The sequence below is a fragment of the Myotis nattereri genome (assembly GCF_964212035.1).
Source record: "Myotis nattereri genome assembly, chromosome: 4".
Classification (NCBI taxonomy): domain Eukaryota; kingdom Metazoa; phylum Chordata; class Mammalia; order Chiroptera; family Vespertilionidae; genus Myotis; species Myotis nattereri.
Window position 1 is genome coordinate 6,301,668 of NC_138079.1, and position 19,740 is coordinate 6,321,407.

The window sequence follows — 19,740 nt, forward strand, 5'->3', positions numbered from 1 at the left end:
CTGATCTTAAGCTACCAGGCTACTACAGGAGAAGTGGGTTTCCATGACAATATCACTTGACATTGAGAGGTGGATCAACCAATCTCAGCAGGAAGCGCCTGCCACTCTAAGTGCTCCGTCCCTGACTGTTGGCCACCTCAGCTTCCAGCTGGTTTTACATCTATACAATGAGCTAACAGAACCGAGGAGTCCTCCAATTTTCCAAATCCTTAATTTTATAAATCATTAATGTGGCTTTATAGTTGATACAGAAGAAAAATTTCTCTCATATTTCTAATCATAGATTTCCAATTCTGAGGGTTATTAAATTACAAAAGCAATAACAAACATATAAATAAAAACTTACCGGCATGTGTGACAGCCAATAACTGACAGTCCAATGACTCAGAGTTTTCAATCACTGCTATTTGAACAATTGGTTTAAAAACAGAACGATCTATAGTCCTACAAGAAAGGAAAAAAAACACACTAGTATATTTTTAAAATGTGTCTACCAAATTATAAGGAACATTTCCACCAGCAATTTTACAAGTCAAAATATACAGGAAAGTAACACAACAGCAGCAAGAACTGGCAAATCCCTTGAATGTGTGTTGTTTACATTAGTTAATATTGTTAAGAGTAACCTTTTTTCAAAGACATAAAAGAAGGCTAATGGGGAACAAGATGCTCTCAGAGCATCAAATTAGCATTGTAAAAGTTACCGCTAATTAAAAAGGGGAAAAAATGAACCTTTAAATGAAGAGATCTGGTGAACACCATCTTAACCACCTCTTCAAGAATGGTAAACTGGTGTTATGCCTCCTGATGTAATGCTATAAGAAATTCACATTACCTATGTAATATTAGCTAAAGAAAAATTACCTTTAATCTAGTATGGAAAAAAGACAAATTCAGAAAACTCCTGCCCCTCCCTCCCAAATGTGAACATTTTGAAAGAATTGTAATAGAAGTTCTGTTCTATATTAAAAAGATCGCCAGCACCGGTTTGGCTCAGTGGATAGAGCGTCGGCCTGCGGACTGAGGGGTCCCGGGTTCGATTCCGGTCAAGGGCATGTACCTTGGTTGCGGGCACATCCCCAGCAGGGGGTGTGCAGGAGGCAGCTGATCGATGTTTCTCTCTCATCGATGTTTCTAACTCTCTATCCCTCTCCCTTCCTCTCTGTCAAAAATCAATAAAATATATTTAAAAAAAAAAAAGATTAATGACCAATTTGATTCATGAGCTCTGACTGAACCTGGAGAAAAATAGGAAGAAAAAAATAGCTATAAAGAGTTTTGGGAATCAGTGAGTAATTTAATATGAACTATCTTCTATCTATATAAAAGGCTAAGTGACCGGCTGACTGGCCAACAGCTATGATACGCACTGACCACGTGGCAGACGCTCAACAGAGGAGCTGCCGAGCAATAGCACCTTTGCAGAGTGTCTTCTCGCACTCTGGGACAACTTCGGAGGATGTCAGAGAGACGGTTTCAGCCTGATCCCCGCAGGCCAGGCCAAGGGACCCCACCTGCCGGAGGGACCTCCCTCGCTTACTCCACAGACGCCCTTCGAGCCCCAGTATCGCCCCAGGTGTGGTCGACCAGGGAGGGACAACAGGAGGCTGGCTCCAAGGCATATCCAGCCCATCTCACCCAGTCCTGCCCCCCAGGCCACCTTCTAATTACTTTTTTAAAAAAATATATTTCATTGATTTTTTACAGAGAGGGAGAGGGATAGAGAGTTAGAAACATCGATGAGAGAGAAACATTGATCAGCTGCCTCCTGCACCCCCTCCCACTGGGTATGTGCCTGCAACCAAGGTACATCATGCCCTTGACCGGAATCGAAGCCAGGACCCCTCAATCCGCAGGCCGACGTTCCATCCACTGAGCCAAACCGGTCAGGGCTCTAATTACTTTTAATGTGCACAAATCTGTGCACCAGGCCTCTAGTATAATTATATTAATTTTTAGGTGTGGAATTGATATTGTAGCTAGGAGATAGGAGATGAAGGATTTAAAGATAAAAGTAATGATTTCTGCAACTGACTTTTCAAATGGCTCATAGAGTGAGCAACCGAGGCAAACTGTTAATTGGTGAATTTAGATCCAGGGTATACCAGTTTTATGTCCTTCAATATTCCTATTTTAGAGATACTTTGAAACGTAATTTTAGTATGCTGCACATAAATAGTATAATTGTGCCTGCAAATGAAATGTCTGACAATAAGTTACATATCACCTCGCAATGTTTCCAGCAGCAGAGACTATAGAATTCTGCGACACTGAGGCAACTCTGCTCATTCCTTGTCCATCGCTGCCCAAATCATAAACCTGTAAACAAAAATTGTACCCATGACTATAACCTGTATACATTTTATTTAATAATTTTTTCACTTTTTAATGCTTTACTCATTAATTTAAAAAAATATATTTTTAGCCCAGCCAGCATGGCATAGTGGTTGAGCGTCAACCTCTGAACCAGGAGGTCACGGTCCAATTCCTGGTAGAGGCACATGGACCGGGTTGTAGGCTCAATCTCCATCCCCAGAAAGGAGTGTGCAGGAGGCAGTCAATCAATGATGTTTCTCTCTCTTTGATGTTTCTATCGCTCTATCCCTCTCCCTTCCTCTCTCTCAAAAAATCAACAAAACAAATTACAAAAAAAAAAAATATACTTTATTTATTTTTTTTTTTTTTTTATTGCTTAAAGTATTACAACGGGTATTACATATGTGTCCATTTTATCACCCCGCCCTAGACAGTCCCCTAGCCTCCCCTATCCCCCAGTGTCTCATGTCCATTGGTTATGCTTATATGCATGCATACAAGTCCTTTAGTTGATCTCTTACCCCCCTACCTCCTGCCCCCCAACTCTCCCCGGCCTTCCTGCTGCAGTTTGACAATCTGTTTGAGGCTGCTCTGCCTCTGTATCTATTATTGTTCAAAAGTTTATAATGGTCTCTATTATCCATGAATGAGTGAGATCATGTGGTATTTTTCCTTCATTGACTGGCTTATTTCACTTAGCATAATGCTCTCCAGTTCCATCCATGACGTTGCAAATGGTAAGAGTTCCTTCCTTTTTACAGCAGCATAGTATTCCATCGTGTAGATGTACCACAGTTTTCTAATCCATTCATCTACTGATGGGCACTTAGGCTGTTTCCAGATCTTAGCTATGGTGAATTGTGCTGCTATGAACATAGGGGTGCATATATCCTTTCTGATTGGTGTTTCTGGTTTCTTGGGATATATTCCTAGAAGTGGGATCACAGGGTCAAATGGGAGTTCCATTTTCAGTTAAAAAAAAAAAAAAAAAATATACTTTAAACATACACCATATAGCATCAGTCATCAGGTCAAGCATTCAGCTGGTTTCCTTAGTTTCTTCCAGGAGTTATTTTATCTGATCACATTTATAAGAAAGACTCTCACCCCACTTGGCATTTATATACACTGTGCCAGTGAGTTCACACTGCTGAGGTACATGTAAAATCCACATGGTGTGTGCCCGCTGGAGACAAAACAGTGCACACCTGTCAAAAGGTCATCTTAACAGAAGAGGGTAAAACACACATAAACTTTTTCCATAAGTAGAATCCTATCTGGTCATCTGTTGCATAAATTGTTTTCAAAGGTTACGACAGTGCTCTGGCTGGTCTGGTTCAGTGGATAGAGCATCAGCCTGCAGACTGAGGGGTCCCAGGTTTGATTCCAGCCAAGGGCATGTGCCTTGGTTGCAGGTACATCCCCGGTGGGAGGTGTGCAGGAGGCAGCTGATCGGTGTTTCTCTCTCATCGATGTTTCTAACTCTCTCTGTCTCTCTCCCTTCCTCTCTGTAAAAAATCAATAAAATATATATTTAAAAAAAAAAAAAAAGTTATGACAGAGCAGCCAGGCCTCAGCACTGCTGGACACCCATGTTGGCTACTTTATTATTGCAGACTGTCCTTCCACATTAAATGCACAATGTTCCTACCACTTAAAACTGAGTCAGGTGGAAGTCTCAGACTTCTGCACTGCGCGCTTGTCCTGAAACAGTTAAATCAGCTTTTAAAGCCTCTCAGATATGTTTTAAAACATACTGCATGGAATGTTCTTCATGTGTCACAGCAGCTCATACCTGTGATAGAACAAGCCTTCAGTTTTTCCTTTCTTCTTTTACATTCACTATTCACAGACAAAACAGGCGCCCTGTTTTTTCTTTTTTGTGTGTTTTGTTTTTCAGGCTTCTGAGGTTGCTGACTGCGCCAGAGCACAGCTGTGTACTACAGGTTGAAATTTGACATTAAATATTACAAATCTAGCAGAATCTGGCTGGCCCCTGCCAGCGTGTGGGCACTTCTTCGGTTAAATCTATGCTTTGGCAGCTGACCTGCGCACTGACAGAAAAATTCAGTGACTTGTTGCTAGAGATATCACGACTAATGTTTGTTTGCAAGCTTGTGTGTTTACTATTCTTTCTATTTTCTTTTAGGAGGTTTTACCCTGTAATATAGTTTCTTTCTTCCTCCAATATTTGAAATCTGGGCTTAAAATCTAACTTGAATGTGTAATATAATTGATAAAAAAAGTCATGGTAGATATAGTTTCTAAAAATCCAACAATTTGAGTACTTATTCATGTAAATGCATTTTAAAAAGGGTTAACATGGTTCTAGCCTAGTACTATACAAAATTCAGAATGGTAATTGGTGAAATCAATTTTTAAAATTTGTACTGCTGACACTATAGCGGATGTCCCAGATTCCCCCCCTTTGCACTCCCTCCACCCAGCCCCCGCTGCCCTCTGTCCATCATCGCACTGTTGTCTGTGCCCATGGGTTATGCATAAATGTTCTTTGGCCAATCCCTTCGTCTTCTTTCATCTAGTCCCACCACTCCCTGCCCCTCTGACAGCTGTACCCTTGCCTCTGTTTCTATTTTGGATGTCAGTTGTTATTTTTTTTTACAACTTTATTAAATAGACTTTTCCCTTTTGGGGATCCTTTAACTTTGGCACTTCATATAGGTTTGGAAACATTCACAGATTTGAAATTTCATTAAAAAGTGGTCTGGATTTTTTTTTTTAAATCACACAGTTCATAGGAAAAGTGTAAAGAGCGACTAAATCATCTTTTTTAAAAACAGGGATGCTAGGCCCTGGCCGGGTAGTTCAGTTGGTTAGAGCGTCGTCCTGATACACCAAGGTTGCTGGCTGCATCTCCAGCAGGGCACATACAAGAAGCAACCAATGAATGCATAAATAAGTGGAACAACAAATCAACGTTTCTCTCCCTCTCTCTTTCTCTAAAAATTAATAAACAAAACAAAAAAGGGAGGCTTATTCCCACCTTAAATGGTAGTATAATATTAACATTTACCTGTATTACTCCTTTCTCAGATCGTGTGTATAAAATGTTTCTAGAATTATCAATTTCAATTTGAACAATAGGATCTGAAAGACACACAAATAAAACCCCTCAAAGATTAACAAATCAAATATAGTAAGTAGCCACTTAAATTAAAATTATGAAATTAGAACTTTGCATTCAGAGGCTTTCCTCTTGCTTTGTAAAAGCAGACCTCAAATACTGTGACTGGGTTAAGAGCATGAAAAGTAAGTTGTTCTATCTAAATAAATGTTAAACCAAACCCAAAACAAGTTCTATGCTATTTCTTCATTTAGCTAACATTTAAAGAGTGTTTGCTATATGCTAGGAACACATGAAACAACTGTTCCTCAGTCCATTCCATCAAGAAACTGCCAATTTAGTTTGATGATTCACTGTGTGAAGGGCAATAATTTATTTTAGTCATAAAAACTTTTTACCTTATTTCACTGAAGCATTTTAAAATTATTTCACTGGCCTCTATTTTTATTAAAAACTCATATATATTCACTTTGTGCCAGAACTTGTTCTAGACCAGGCAAAACATATTAGATGTGTGACTGTCTAGCTCTCACACAAACACCCACATGCTTTGCTTTTAACAGCTTATGTACAACTGTTTTAGAACATGTTCCGTGATGCTACATTATAGGAACTTGGGAATACACCCACACTCTTTTCATGTTTTATAATCCCCTCTTCCTTCAGGAGACCTTGTGAAGCCTGGGCCAGTAACCCAGTTGGTAGGAGCATCGTCTCATATGCCAAATGTTACAGGTTCGATTACTGTTCAGGGCTATACGTAGGTTTAGAGTTTAATACCCAATCGATTCCTGGTTGGGGTGCATACGGGAGGTAACTGATTGATGTTTCCCTCTCTTTCTCTCTCTCTCTCTCCCCCCCGCCCTTCCTCTCCCTCTAAACATCAATAAAAACAGATTCTCAGGTGAAGATTTAAAAAAAAAGAGATTTTATGGATATATAACAAATGTATTTAGTAAGACAAAATTGCAATTAAGAATGAGAATTTCTTAAGAAATGTTAGGTCACTGATCTGCTAAAAAATTTTGACAAGTTTATTTGTTTTCTACTTACCATCTTCTGAGAATGTGAATTGTAGCAATGAAGGAACAAGAAAAGAAAGTGAGCTCTTTGAGTGGTTGATTTTCCTACATCTTTGGCTAAACCAACCTGCTTCTGCCTTAAAAGAAAAAATTGAGAGAAGACTCATAAATGAGGATACCTCCATCATAGCAACTATTGCATACCCACGTTTACAAAAACCTCAGATCTTAGTGAAATACCAATAATTGTAAATGAAGACATACTACTCAAAAGTGGCACTGAGTTTAGTCCTGTAATTAGAAATAGAACATGTAGTTAGTTATAACTAAATTACTGCCCTCAATGAAATCTATGTCTATTCCAGAAACCTCAATACTGCTATGCTAGTGAACTCACATTTTAATTCTCTTAAAAACTATCTGGGACTTCGATTTCTGGGGAGAACCAAGATAGCGGCATAGGTTAACGCTGGAGTTTGCTGCCTCGAACAACCACTTCAAAAATACAACTAAAAGACGGAACGGACATCACCCAGAACCACAGGAACGCTGGCTGAGTGGAAGTCCTACAACTAGGAGGAAAGAGAAACGCATAACGAGACTCAGAGGAGGCGCAGTGCTGAAGTAAAATACTAAGGTGCGGAGGTGCATGCAGAGCGGGCTGGTGGCTGAGGGCGCGGTTGGCGTTTTCAATCGGGAGGGAGTCGCAGACTCTGAGCTCCAGATCCAGGCGAGTCTTTAGGGACCCAGACTCAAATGGGAGAAGCGGGACTGTCTGGCTTTGGTCGGAACTCGAAGGCAGCTTTCTCTCCGAGGTTTGCAGTGGTTGCTGGGACTCAGAGAGGCAGAGCCCCTGGGGACAGGACTGAGAGCAGCCATAACTGCTCGCTCCAGCCCACCCTGTTGATCCTGTGCAACTTGCCCCGCCCAAGCCCTGCACAGAGGCATTTGCCGGACAGCCTCAGGCAAAGGCTAGATTAGCACCTCCCTAGAGGACAGAAGTTCTCTCACTGCAGACACAGCTGATTCTCACAGCCAGTTGGCCTGGAGGTCAAATCCCCACCAGTATTACCTATAACAATCTAGGCTTAACTACAACAAGACTGCGCATAAAGACCACTAGGGGTTGCACCAGGAAAGCATAAAAAATGCGGAGACAAAGAAACAGGACGCAGATGTCAGAAATGGAAGATATAGAGCTCAAAACCACACTTTTAAGGTCTTTCAATAATTTTCTAAAAACTGCCGATAAATGTAGTGAGATCCTCAAGAAATCTAATGAGACCCTTGATGTTGTGATAAAGAACCAACTAGAAATTAAGCATACACTGACTGAAATAAAGAATACTATACAGACTCCCAACAGCAGACCAGAGGAGCGCAAGAATCAAGTCAAAGAATTGAAATGTGAAGAAACAAAAAACACCCAACCGGAAAAGCAAAATGAAAAAAGAATCCGAAAATACGAAGATAGTGTAAGGAGCCTCTGGGACAGCGTACCAACATCAGACTTATAGGGGTGCCAGAAGATGAGAGAGAGCAAGATATTGAAAACCTATTTGAAGAACTAATGACAGAAAACTTCCCCCACCTGGTGAAAGAAATAGACTTACAGGTCCAAGCAGCGCAGAGAACCCCAAACAAAAGGAATCCAAAGAGGACCACACCAAGACACATTATAATTAAAATGCCAAGAGCAAAAGACAAAGAGAGAATCCTAAAAGCAGCAAGAGAAAGAAAATCAGTTACCTACAAGGGAGTACCCATACGACTGTCAGCTGATTTCTCAACAGAAACTTTGCAGGCCAGAAGGGAGTGGCAAGAAATATTCAAAGTGATGAATGCCAAGAACCTACAACCAAGATTACTTTATCCAGCAAAGCTATCATTCAGAATTGAAGGTCAGATAAAGAGCTTCACAGATAAGGAAAAGCTAAAGGAGTTCATCACCACCAAACCAGTATTATATGAAATGCTGAAAGGTATCTTTTAAGAAGAGGAAGAAGAAGAAAAAGGTAAAGATACAAATTATGAACAAATACGCATCTATCAACAAGTGAATCTAAGAATCAAGTGAATGAATAATCTGATGAACAGAATGAACTGTTGATTATAATAGAATCAGGGACATAGAAAGGGAATGGACTGACTATTCTTCAGGGGGAAAGGGGTGTGGGAGATTCGGGAAGAGACTGGACAAAAATCGTGCACCTATGGATGAGGACAGTGGGTGGGGAGTGAGGGCGGAGGGTGGGGTAGGGACTGGAAGGAGGGGAGTTATGGGGGGGGAAAAAGACGAATAAATGTAATAATCTGAACAATAAAGATTTAATTAAAAAAAAACTATCTGAAAGTATAGAGAACATAATAAGCAGAGTTTGTAAGTGCCCATCACTTCTGCTAAAAGGAAATTTTAACAAGAGCAGCCACCACCATCATAATCTATAATCTACTTTTCAATGGTTGAGTTTTGCCATACAAAACCATTTCCTGGTAATGAACAAAGCTAAGAGAAACTGGGCAAGGAAGAGGTATAATGTAATATTAAAAGCACACCTGATCTGGGTTCTAACCCTAGTTCTGCCACTAATTAGATTGAAAATATTACTTTATAAGTTTTCTAAGGTTTACCTTATGCAAAAGGCAACAGGAGAGAGAAGATGAACGAGAAAAGGACACAAAAAGGCATTTCGGAATAGAAAAAACATAAATGACCAATAAATACATGAAAAGATTTGATAATCTCATTCATAAAAAGAATAATTTCCCTCCATTAGATGGGCCAAAATTGTTGGACAATACCAGTGTCAGTGAGAATGGGTGTAGGTGGAATACATTCATAGAAGTCTGTTAAGAGTCTAAAATTTTTATAGGGCAGTATGAAAATATTAAATACAATTTTAAATGCAAATACATCATAATCCAACTACTAGAATTCTAAGATTCTACACAAAAACCTATTTGTGCACAAGGAGACCTACAGAAGAACACTTGCTGACACTTTATTTGTGAAAAGAAAAGCCGAAAATCTCGACATCCCTCATGGAAGCAATCGTTAAGTATCCCACGTACAACCGTTGCATGGATAACCACACATCAATCACCAAACATAACATGCATCTATCCACCAGACACCAACAAGACCTCCAAGACACAGTGAAGTGAAAAGCCAATTATGTAACAAAACAATAATTCAAGTAAAAACATACACACACAAAAATACACTATGTATTTTTATATGTGTATATGCACATGAACGCACATCTAGACATTTATAGATACTTATCAATGAATGTATCATGTTCTCAACAGACACACTCAGAACTGATCATCATGGCTTTTACCTCTGGAAAGAGGACTGGGTTTTGTAGGTATGGTGTAGTCATGCAAGACTATGGCTTTAACTGTATGGTTGAATACTTTCTACAAGAATATATTCATGTTCTTATATAATTACAAATTAAAAACAAAATCCACCCCTACTTCATCCAAAGGGAGAAAAAAATGTCTATAAATGCCAGGCTTACCTGGTATGCTACTTCATATAAACAGCCGTCCTTTCCAGCCAAGAAAATTCTGCCACTATCAGTGGAAGTTATTGTTAAAAGGTAAGTATTATCAGTGGGAAGAGAATACAAAGGATCTGGAAGCAACTGCATTCCACCACACATACTGTCATTAAGAACTCCAGGACCTATTTTGTTTTAAAAGAAAAAATACAGGAATCACTTTATCCGCTTTTTAGCTATTTGAAAATAGTCACTGAATTATCTTTAGAACTGAAATATTTACTGCATTCTTACTGATATACTTAAAAGCTTCTATGACATACATTTTTAAAGTACTATAAAAAGTCTGATACAATGATTTAAGTGAAATAGAACCTATATACATATAATTATAACACATAGCATTATAACACAACAATAAAAAAACTAAACCAATTATTACATTTTGGAAAAGAGTCTAAGAATGTGGCAGTAATAAAATTTGAGTCACTGATTCAACATTGTTTCACTCAAAACAATGAAAAAGAAACCACTGAATGAGCTTGTAATAAATTGAGAGCTTCTTACCTCAAGGTAAAGAATAGTGCCTTATATTTCAGTGTTTCATGTTAAAATGGCCATTCAATGAATCAGAAATGAAGACATTGAAGGCATTATTGAAAATCTCAGTAGCATAGACTATTCTTCTTCTACTGCCCTCCGTTTATATTGTATATTTAAAATGTGCACATTAGCCAAAACCGGTTTGGCTCAGTGGATAGAGTGTCGGCCTGTGGACTGAAAGGTCCCAGGTTCGATTCCGGTCAAGGGCATGTACCTGGGTTGCGGGCACATCCCTAGTAGGAGATGTGCAGGAGGCAGCTGATCGATGTTTCTCTCTCATCGATGTTTCTGACTCTCTATCTCTCTCCCTTCCTCTCTGTAAAAAATCAATAAAATATATTTTAAAAAAATAAATAAATAAAATGTGCACATTAATATGGTAAATACATCCAAAATACTTTGTGGAGCTACTATCCTGAAATAAGCCATATTTATAGGGAAATACGATTTTTCGGTTAGCAAATAGCACAGAAAGTTAAATTAATGAATTGGTTTTTAATTATAACATTAAATTCACCAACATATTTTTATTTTAAAAAACACAGTATGTGGGTGGCTATACCTGTTTGCAAATTAGCATAGCTGAGTCCAAGAATCACTATATCCACAGGGGTTGCCAAAACCAGGAGGTGTCGTATATGAGGTTGAAAGATGCCTAAGATAAAGTAGACATGGGTTTGGGATTATTTTCCCCACCAAAATCCAGTATGGAAGCATTTGTAGAATAAGGTTTTGCCATTACAATGCGCTAGTTATTAAATAGTATATGAAAAGTCTGCACCCACTTTAGTTCACTTTGTTGTAAAAATATCACTACCTATGACCACTTAAAAAGTAAATAGTGCCGAGGCCGGTTTGGCTCAGTGGATAGAGCGTCGGCCTGCGGACTGGGGGGTCCCGGGTTCGATTCTGGTCAAGGGCATGTACCTTGGTTGCAGGCACATCCCCAGTAGGGAGTGTGCAGGAGGCAGCTGATCAATGTTTCTCTCATTGATGTTTCTAACTCTCTATCCTTCTCCTTCTCCCTTCCTGTCTGTAAAAAAATCAATAAAATATATTTTTTTTTTTTTAAAAAGGAAATTCTGGCATACTACAACAGGGATAAACCTTGAAGGCATCATGTGAAGTGAAATAAACCAGTGGCAAAATGATAAAGAGTATATAATTCCACTTGTATCAGGTACCTGGAGTAGTCAAATTCATAGAAACAGAAATGAGTTTATATGTCAATGGGTTTCCCAAGTGAGATTATATATCAAAACCAGATAATTTACAGTAACACAGGGGACATTCCTAAGTACAACTTTTTTTGGTTAATGCTTGCTAAGGTATTGTTTAACTTGAGAAGTGTGGCATGGCATGAGATGCTATGCATAAGTGTCACTGTAATTATGTTATGATGTCCAAAAATAGTGTCCCACTGATAGGAATAAAATGAATATCTTATGTTATGATTATGGGCAACTCTTTATACATATGCATTTAGCCTACCTGAGGGGGTTAAATGTCATATAAAATACAATAAAGCTAATTTCATGACTTGGTTTTACTTTCACTAATGAATATCAAGGGGCTTAAAAGCCAGTTTTGTGTATCAAGATTCAAGACCATGAAGCTGAAGGCACAGAAGTCCTATGTTCTACTTTAATGACCTCAAAGTTAATGACTTTAACATATGTTTGAGAGTCAGAATTTTCAGGATTTATTGACAGCAAAGTCAGAATTGTTTAATTATCAAAGATGACACCTTTGCTGCCAAATCAAAGACTACATCATAATTTCAATTTTGCGATGAAATTTCTATTTAAGTAAAACAAAATCTTACTATTTATTTTAGATGGACAATTGATATTTATTAAATAGGGGGCAGGAACAGCTATTGACATTTATATTAATAATTTTTAAATGCAGAGATACACATATCTGGGTAAAGAATGCTTTTGAGTTTTATGTAAAAAAAATACATTTCCAAAGTAATCATCTAAAAATTGCATAAAACTGCATTTGTTCTTAGGTGAATTACTGTAATCTCAAAACTTCTGTGACCTTAGAATGGTTTTATTTAGGCCTTGCAAACAAGTTAATTTTGTCTACTATTCCTTTTGTAGGAAGGTGCATTCAAGAGATGCATGTTAAATTTCAATCAATCAATTCTGCTTGGCAATAGCTCTGATAAAAGATCTGCCATAATGAGATTATAAGTTAAACAATGCTTGTGACTTATCTAAGATTTACTCTGAACTCTTTTCTTACTTTTCTGGGCTACCACTACTAGAGAAATGCAGAGACAAAAATGGTTTTTATAGTAAGTAATGAAAAATGTACAATGCAAAAAACTTCAGGTAAATCAAGAGTAACAAATGGTAAGCAAGGTCAAATTCAACAACTATAATTTAATAACTTTAGAGGCAGACTCATTTATGCTATCATAAAGTAAATAAACCGTTAACTATTCCTAATTACTTTATTTCTAACTAGAGGCCCAGTGCCTGAAATTCATGCAAGGTAGGGTTTCTAGCAGCTGCTGGCTGCTGTCCAGGGCCTGCCTTCATGCTGCGCCACCCACTGGTGGCCTGCACACATCATAGCAAGTGATCGAAGTCCTGAGGGGACACTTTGCATATTAGGCTTTTATATATATAGAAGATAGATGGATAACAATTTGGAAAAAATTTCAATAGGAAATTCACCGACTTAAAATGTGTTGTCACTTAATCCTAAAGTATTTGAAGTCTGTGTGTATACAAACATAACTTTAATCCTTGTTCTTTATTTCTTACCAGCTTTTGGTTTCACAAGCCCCACAGCAAGAATAGTTTCACTAAGTCCATCAAAATAGGCAAGGTCTCCTCTGTCGATAGTTGAAGAAAAACATGTTATACAGAACATAATGGAAAATAAATGAGCAAACAAACTGTTTCAGTTCCAAGACCCAGGCACAGAGGCCTGCCTAAGGCTACACAGAAACCAGGAAAACAGGAATGGATTTCCCCATTTCAAACAATCCACCCAAGTTGTAGGTCTCTAACAGCAATCTTCTGTAGGGGCAGAGATAGGAGTGTAGAGAGGACCAAAAAGCCATGAGTGAGATCACTAGATCAACAAACTACACAAAAATCCTTGGGCCTTCACTCAGACTCTATTACATACGTTTAATTTACACACAGGTCAAGCACAGAACCATAAAAGTCATTTCTATAAATCAACAGTCTCCCATTCTGTAGAAATGCAAGGAAAAGAGAAGTCTTTAAAAATGTCAAACCATTTTTCAAAGAGGTATTGATAGATCATCTTTATTGCAGGATAAAGAGCTTGGGACCTAGACCCCTGCCACTCAGAGTGGCACCTACACTGACAACCAGAGCTTGTTACAAATGAACGCTTAACCTCATCCAGAACTGCTCCAGCAGTCCCTACTTTAACCCTACCCCCAGGCGGCGGGGCACATACTGAGGAGCACGGACCCCGATGTTAGATGAATGAAACATCCATCAGGCAAGGTCTAATGAGAACACGAAGTGCAATAAGATAATCTAAACTCTAATCATGCGAATGCAGGCCAGCCTTAAACACATACCCATCTTCATAGTTCCACATGAATATGTCACTGTCAATTGTGAGCCAAGCTCTGCTGATAGGAGGAAACACACCCATCATGCAGTTACACTGCATATCTGAGTTGTGTGGATGTTAAGGTAAAAATATTTCCATCTCATATATTTCTATTTTAAACTTGTTTCAAAAGACTTTGATATAAAATGTATGACTGCCTGGCCAGTGTGGCACAGTGGTTGAATGTCGACCCTTGAACCAGAAGGTCACTGTTCAATTCCTAGTCAGGGCACATGCTGTGGTTGTGGGCTCGATCCCAGTCGGGGGTGTGCAGGAGGCAGCCAATCAATGATTGCCTCTCATCACTGGTGTTTCTACCTCTCTCCCTCTCCCCTCCTCTCTCTAAATCCATAAAAACATATTTTTTAAAAAATTAAAATCTGCCCTGACCGGTTTGGCTCAGTGGATAGAGCGTCAGCCTGCGGACTCAAGGGTCCCAGGTTCAATTCCGGTCAAGGGCATGTAGCTTGGTTGCGGGCACTTCCCCAGTAGGGGGTGTGCAGGAGGCAGCTGATCGATGTTTCTCTCTCATCAATGTTTCTAACTCTCTGTCCCTCTCCCTTCTGCTCTGTAAAAAATCAATAAAATATATATTTAAAAAAATATATAATAAAATAAAACATTAAAATCTTAAAATTTATGATTAAAAAATCATGACCTGTCCACTCTTTTGATCAAAGAGTGGACAGGTCATGATTTTTTAATGAGTTTAATGAAAGCCATAGTATAGGACAGAAATACGTATAACTTATCATTTCTAAATAATGCTATTTGACCACATCTTCTCTCTCTAAAAATCAATAAAACATCTTTAAAAAGTGTTTTTAAGCATTAAATACAAAGTAATAGGATACGTCCAAACTGTTCAACAAGTTCAGGTGGGAGAGGAACTCTTCGGATGGAGCTGATCTCTGGAAGGTTGGGTACCGACAGCAAGCCGGGTCCTTGTAGAGGATAATCCATGTCCGACATGCCAGAAACAGTGGGACTATCTAAAGAAATAAACAAATGCAGCATTCACTTAACATTACTCATGTCTGGGCATCAAGTGGGCATATAAAAGCACTGCAAGCGACAACAAAATTGTGCTTCTGGTGGTTCTGAAAGTATAGAGAGAATAAAGTAATTATAACCTGATGCAAAGGAGACCTGAGAAATTTCAGTGTTGAGGTGGGGGCACCAAACAAGGCTATCTTTCCCAAGTACTCCATAAACAAGAAAATGGTTGGTTCAATATTTTAGTGTTTTTCTATTATTAATTAATCTAAAATGGGATATATAAAAAACTGCTTTGTGATTATTAGCTCTAACAATTGTGGGCAAATAAAATATTGATTGGGAGAAAAAATAGCTACTTCCTTTCTCACTTAAACATTTATGGATTAAAATAATCCACGCTCTTTCCACTAGATTTCCCCCTAGACCAGTGGTCGGCAAACTCATTAGTCAACAGAGCCAAATATCAACAGTACAACGATTGAAATTTCTTTTGAGAGCAAAATTTTTTAAACTTAAACTATATAGGTAGGTACATTGTTATTAACTTAATTAGGGTGGTCCTAAGCTGGCCTTTGCTAAAAATGTCCTCAAACTGATTGAGTTACGTTCGCTGAGGTCGACCCCTTCCAACTCTCCCATCCACACTTGTCTTGTATACTTGTTTCGTCCATCTCCTTTCCGAAAACCAACTCCTGCGCATGGGCCACGAAGTTTCAATCGCACTGTACGTGCGCACCCGCACGTGGTATTTTGTGGAAGAGCCACACTCAAGGGGCCAAAGAGCCGCATGTGGCTCACGAGCCGCGGTTTGCCGACCACTGCCCTAGACCAACAAGATAAATACAAACAATACGACAGAAGCAATATTTTACTGAGGCAGAACCCACAGACTGCCTCACAAAGGGTTCTCCCTGCAGCATGTCTCTTACTCTAGGAGTCAGACACTGAGGAGCAGGTTGGTCCCTTCAGCCTGTATTTCCTAGTATCTGATGACCATTTCGTTCAGGCACCCTTTCAGGCTCTCTAAAGTGCAAAGATGATTGGGAAACTCACATGTGAGACAATTTTAAAACGTATTTAGAAATGTTAAAAATATATGCAACTAGAGAGAAAAATGCAAGCAATTCCTATGTGCTAATTACCTAGCTTCAACGATTACCAATATCATGCCTGATCACATTTCATTTACATCACTGTCTGCTCCTTCCCGAATGCATCTTCTGAAGCAAATCCTAGACATCCCAATTAGTCTTAAAACCGATTTTAATAGAGCATGGCACCTGTTAAATGGCAGTGGAGACGCAAAGAACGGAATTAATAGCTCTGGTGAAGATGTAAATGGTTAAGAAAGCCTTCACAAAGAAAGGGATATATATTTTTTAAAGAAATATATTTTTATTGCTTTCAGAGAGTAAAGGAGAAGGAGCGATAGAAACATCAATGATGAGAATCATCCACCGGCTGCCTCCTGCACGCCCCCTACTGGGGATCAAGCGAGCAACCTGGGCAGGAGCCCTGACAGGAAAACAAACTGTGACCTCCTGGTTCATAGGGGGCAAGGCTCAACCACGCAGCTTGCCGGTCAGGCAAGAAAGTGATATTTAAGGGAGTCTGCAAGAATTGTTTGTCAAAGAGGGAAGGACATTCCGGAAATGATGAAGAATGCATGCACAATAAAATCCCAAAGAGGGGGCTTCTTGTGGAAAACGGTTGCATTCAGTGTGGCTGGAACCCTGTGGCTGAGAACAGAATGGAAGGAGGGGAAGAGATGAGATGGAAGAGGCAGGTGTGTGTATCGGAGAAGAGGGAAGATGAGGCTCAGATATGATGAAAGGCCAGAATGTACGTACGATTAATATCTTGCCTTCAAACACCTAAGGAGGTCAAGGTGCGTCATGCTGCGCAGGAGGAGACTCGCTAAGAGGCCGCTCAGCTCTTACAGGACAGGCCCACTGGTAAGTAACTGTCAGGAACCAATATTACCGCTGCTATGTTTTGGGGTTTTTTTTTTTTTTTTGTCTTTTCTCTGATTACAAGTCTAACTCAATTAACACGTCGTATAAATGGCCAGAGGTGTCTTTTAGGGTTACACTGCACAGATTATCCTGTTTAGCTTGGTTCTTGCTCACCAACTATCTTGTCTCTATCTTACACTTCTCTGCTTTTCTCTCATTTCCACCTCATCAAGGAGCCACTTGTTTTTTTTGTTCTAGCCATTTATGTAACTCCACATGCCTGGAGGAGCCATGATGTAACCATTAAACATTTTCCCAGCCCCTTTCCTTACTGGCACATGCTTCCCCTTAGCCTCCCTGCCCATCATCTTGGTTGATTTCTCTGCCTTCATTCCACCGGCAGCTTTTACCACCTCCCGGCACTTCCTATTACACTAACTCTGCACACGGTAGAGCATGTCTCTGAGGGGACATGACCCGCGCCCAGATGAACTTGGTTTGCTCTCCCTAATAGTGACTCGAGTAATGAACAAGGCCGAGGCTTGGACCTGGCGCTCCTGCCCACCCCGCCTGGGGGAGAAGCACGAGGAGGCGGGAGCGGCCGGTGAAGGTGGGGGTCTCTGCCTCCCCGCGTCGGCTCCCCACTCCTACCCTCTCCGATGTGTGCAGTAAAGAAGGGGGGGGCTGCCCATGGGCGCTTTCTCGCTCTTCGACGGGCAGCACACGGCGCCCGGGGGGTAAGGACCCGGGGAGGGGGGCCGGCGAGAGTCGCCCGAGGCGCCGATCACTCACTCGGGGCCGACACCAGGAGCAGATCGGAGAGGTCCGGGTACATGCGGTCATCCTGCAACTGGCGGTCGATGAACCGCCCCGCGCTTTCCAACGCCTCCTGCGAGGCCGTGGCCGACGTGGAGGCCGGCATCGCCGAGCCCAGCAGGGAAGACGGCATCCCCGACAGCCAGGACACCAGCGTCCCGAGGAGGCCGAGCACCGCGGAGAAAGAGGCGAGAAACCAAGCCCCTAGCGCAGCCCCGGCACGGACGGCGCGCGCGCCAAACGAGCGCTTCGGCGCTGGCGCATGACGCACTTCCGGTTCCTCGGGGGCGGGACTCGCAGGCTCCGTCGCGGCTTCCGGAGCGGGAAGCCGTTAAGGGCGCCGGGCCTTGGGGGCGGGGCGGGGGAGGGAAGGACAGGCGGCGGCGGCGCGGCGCTGGGGAGGGGGCGGGGAAGGGGGCAAGCAGGACGGGGTCTGGGGAAGGGAGGCCGGGGAAGGGGCGGGAAGGGGCGGGAGGGAGGAGGGCGGGAGGGGCGGGAGGGAGGCGGGGCAGGGGCCGGGCCGGGGCGGAGGCGCCGCGCAGTGCGCTCGGCTCGGTTCCGGTGCCCAGGCGCGCGCGGGGTCTGGGGGCCGGCAGCCTCGCGGGTGCAGCTGCAGCTGTTGGGGAGGAGCGTCTGCGCGCCCATGTCTTGGGCGCCCCAAGGAGCTGAGAGTGGACGGGGGTGGGTACCGCGTTGTCGGAGACAGTTCACTTGGAGCCAAAATGTCACCTTATTGCTTAGGGGCTTCAGTGTAAATTGAAATGGATTAGGCTGCTCTGGTTGTGCGTTGCTGCTATTGGACTTGTGGCCCGTGACTGAAGAAGGATGCGGGCTCAGTGGGTGAGCACCGACCTGTGAACCCGGCGGTCAGGGCACGTGCCTGGGTTGCAGGCTGGGTCCCCCGCGCGGGGCGTGTAGGAGGCAGCGGATCAAGGCTTCTAATCATTGATGTTTCTCTCTCCCTCTTCCTTCCTCTCTGAAATCAATAAAAACATACACTTAAAAAAGAATGATGTGCGTGAAGGATCGTCCGCGGCGGTCAGGGCGCTGCTGCTTTGCCTTATTTCTCGTTACAGAGAGGAAGCAGACGGTTCTAATCCGTCGTTGCATTCATAGCAGAGAGGCAGCTATAACGCTACCAAAAAGATCCCCCAGTTCTGCAGAAACGGAATTCATTTGTGTCGGGCATTGTGGCCCAGTGCTGGCAACACCAAACTGACAGCGTTCCCCCGCGAAGGGTGCCTCGGGCAGGGGCACACCAGCAAAGCAATCAAGTGCAGCACCGGAACTTGTATAGGGCGTGCATTTGAAATAGGAGTAATGAGCAGGGAGCGGCAAGATAGGCTCATCTGATAGAGAAGGCAACGTGGGAGGTTACATGAAAGCCCGCTTTTCCAGCAGTCCTCCTCATTTAATTCCCCTTAGCCGCTTACCAGATGAGATCGTTGAGGCACAGAAAGCCTAGGTAACTCCCCTAAGATCACATGATCAGAATCAGGTTTGAACCTAGACATTCTAGTTCTGGAACTCATTTTCTGAACACTGTGCTAATCTGCCTCTCAAATTTATGAAAAAATTCACTTTGCTGCAAGAAAATCAGAGTTGCCCTGGTATACTTAACAATTTCATTCTGAAGATGTTCCAGCAAACAAAACAGGAAAAAAATAGTTCAGTATGGAAGTCTCCAGTAGTGCAATTATTCCCCCGACCTTTTATCAAAAGCAAATACATCTTCTTGTGACTTTTCTTTGATGGTCATGATCATTCCCACTGGTTGATGATTTCCAGTTTTCTTTTTCCCCGCTAGCACTTAGTAGTTTAAA

General features: G+C 41.5%; 1 protein-coding gene across 1 annotated transcript in view; it reads right to left on the bottom strand.

The window, feature by feature from the left end:
- Positions 1–18,168, bottom strand: part of NUP155 (nucleoporin 155) — a 52,138-nt gene extending 33,970 nt beyond the window's left edge. The window contains exons 1-10 of the mRNA XM_081089590.1: positions 17,894–18,168; positions 15,002–15,139; positions 14,113–14,209; positions 13,316–13,386; positions 11,098–11,190; positions 9,951–10,117; positions 6,455–6,560; positions 5,351–5,424; positions 2,228–2,319; positions 347–444 (exon numbers count right to left, since the gene is read on the bottom strand). Coding sequence (XP_080945716.1) covers positions 347–444; positions 2,228–2,319; positions 5,351–5,424; positions 6,455–6,560; positions 9,951–10,117; positions 11,098–11,190; positions 13,316–13,386; positions 14,113–14,209; positions 15,002–15,139; positions 17,894–18,050 — 1,093 coding nt within the window. The 5' untranslated portion in view covers positions 18,051–18,168. The remainder of the gene's footprint in view (positions 1–346; positions 445–2,227; positions 2,320–5,350; positions 5,425–6,454; positions 6,561–9,950; positions 10,118–11,097; positions 11,191–13,315; positions 13,387–14,112; positions 14,210–15,001; positions 15,140–17,893) is intronic.
- Positions 18,169–19,740: the final 1,572 nt, after the last annotated feature.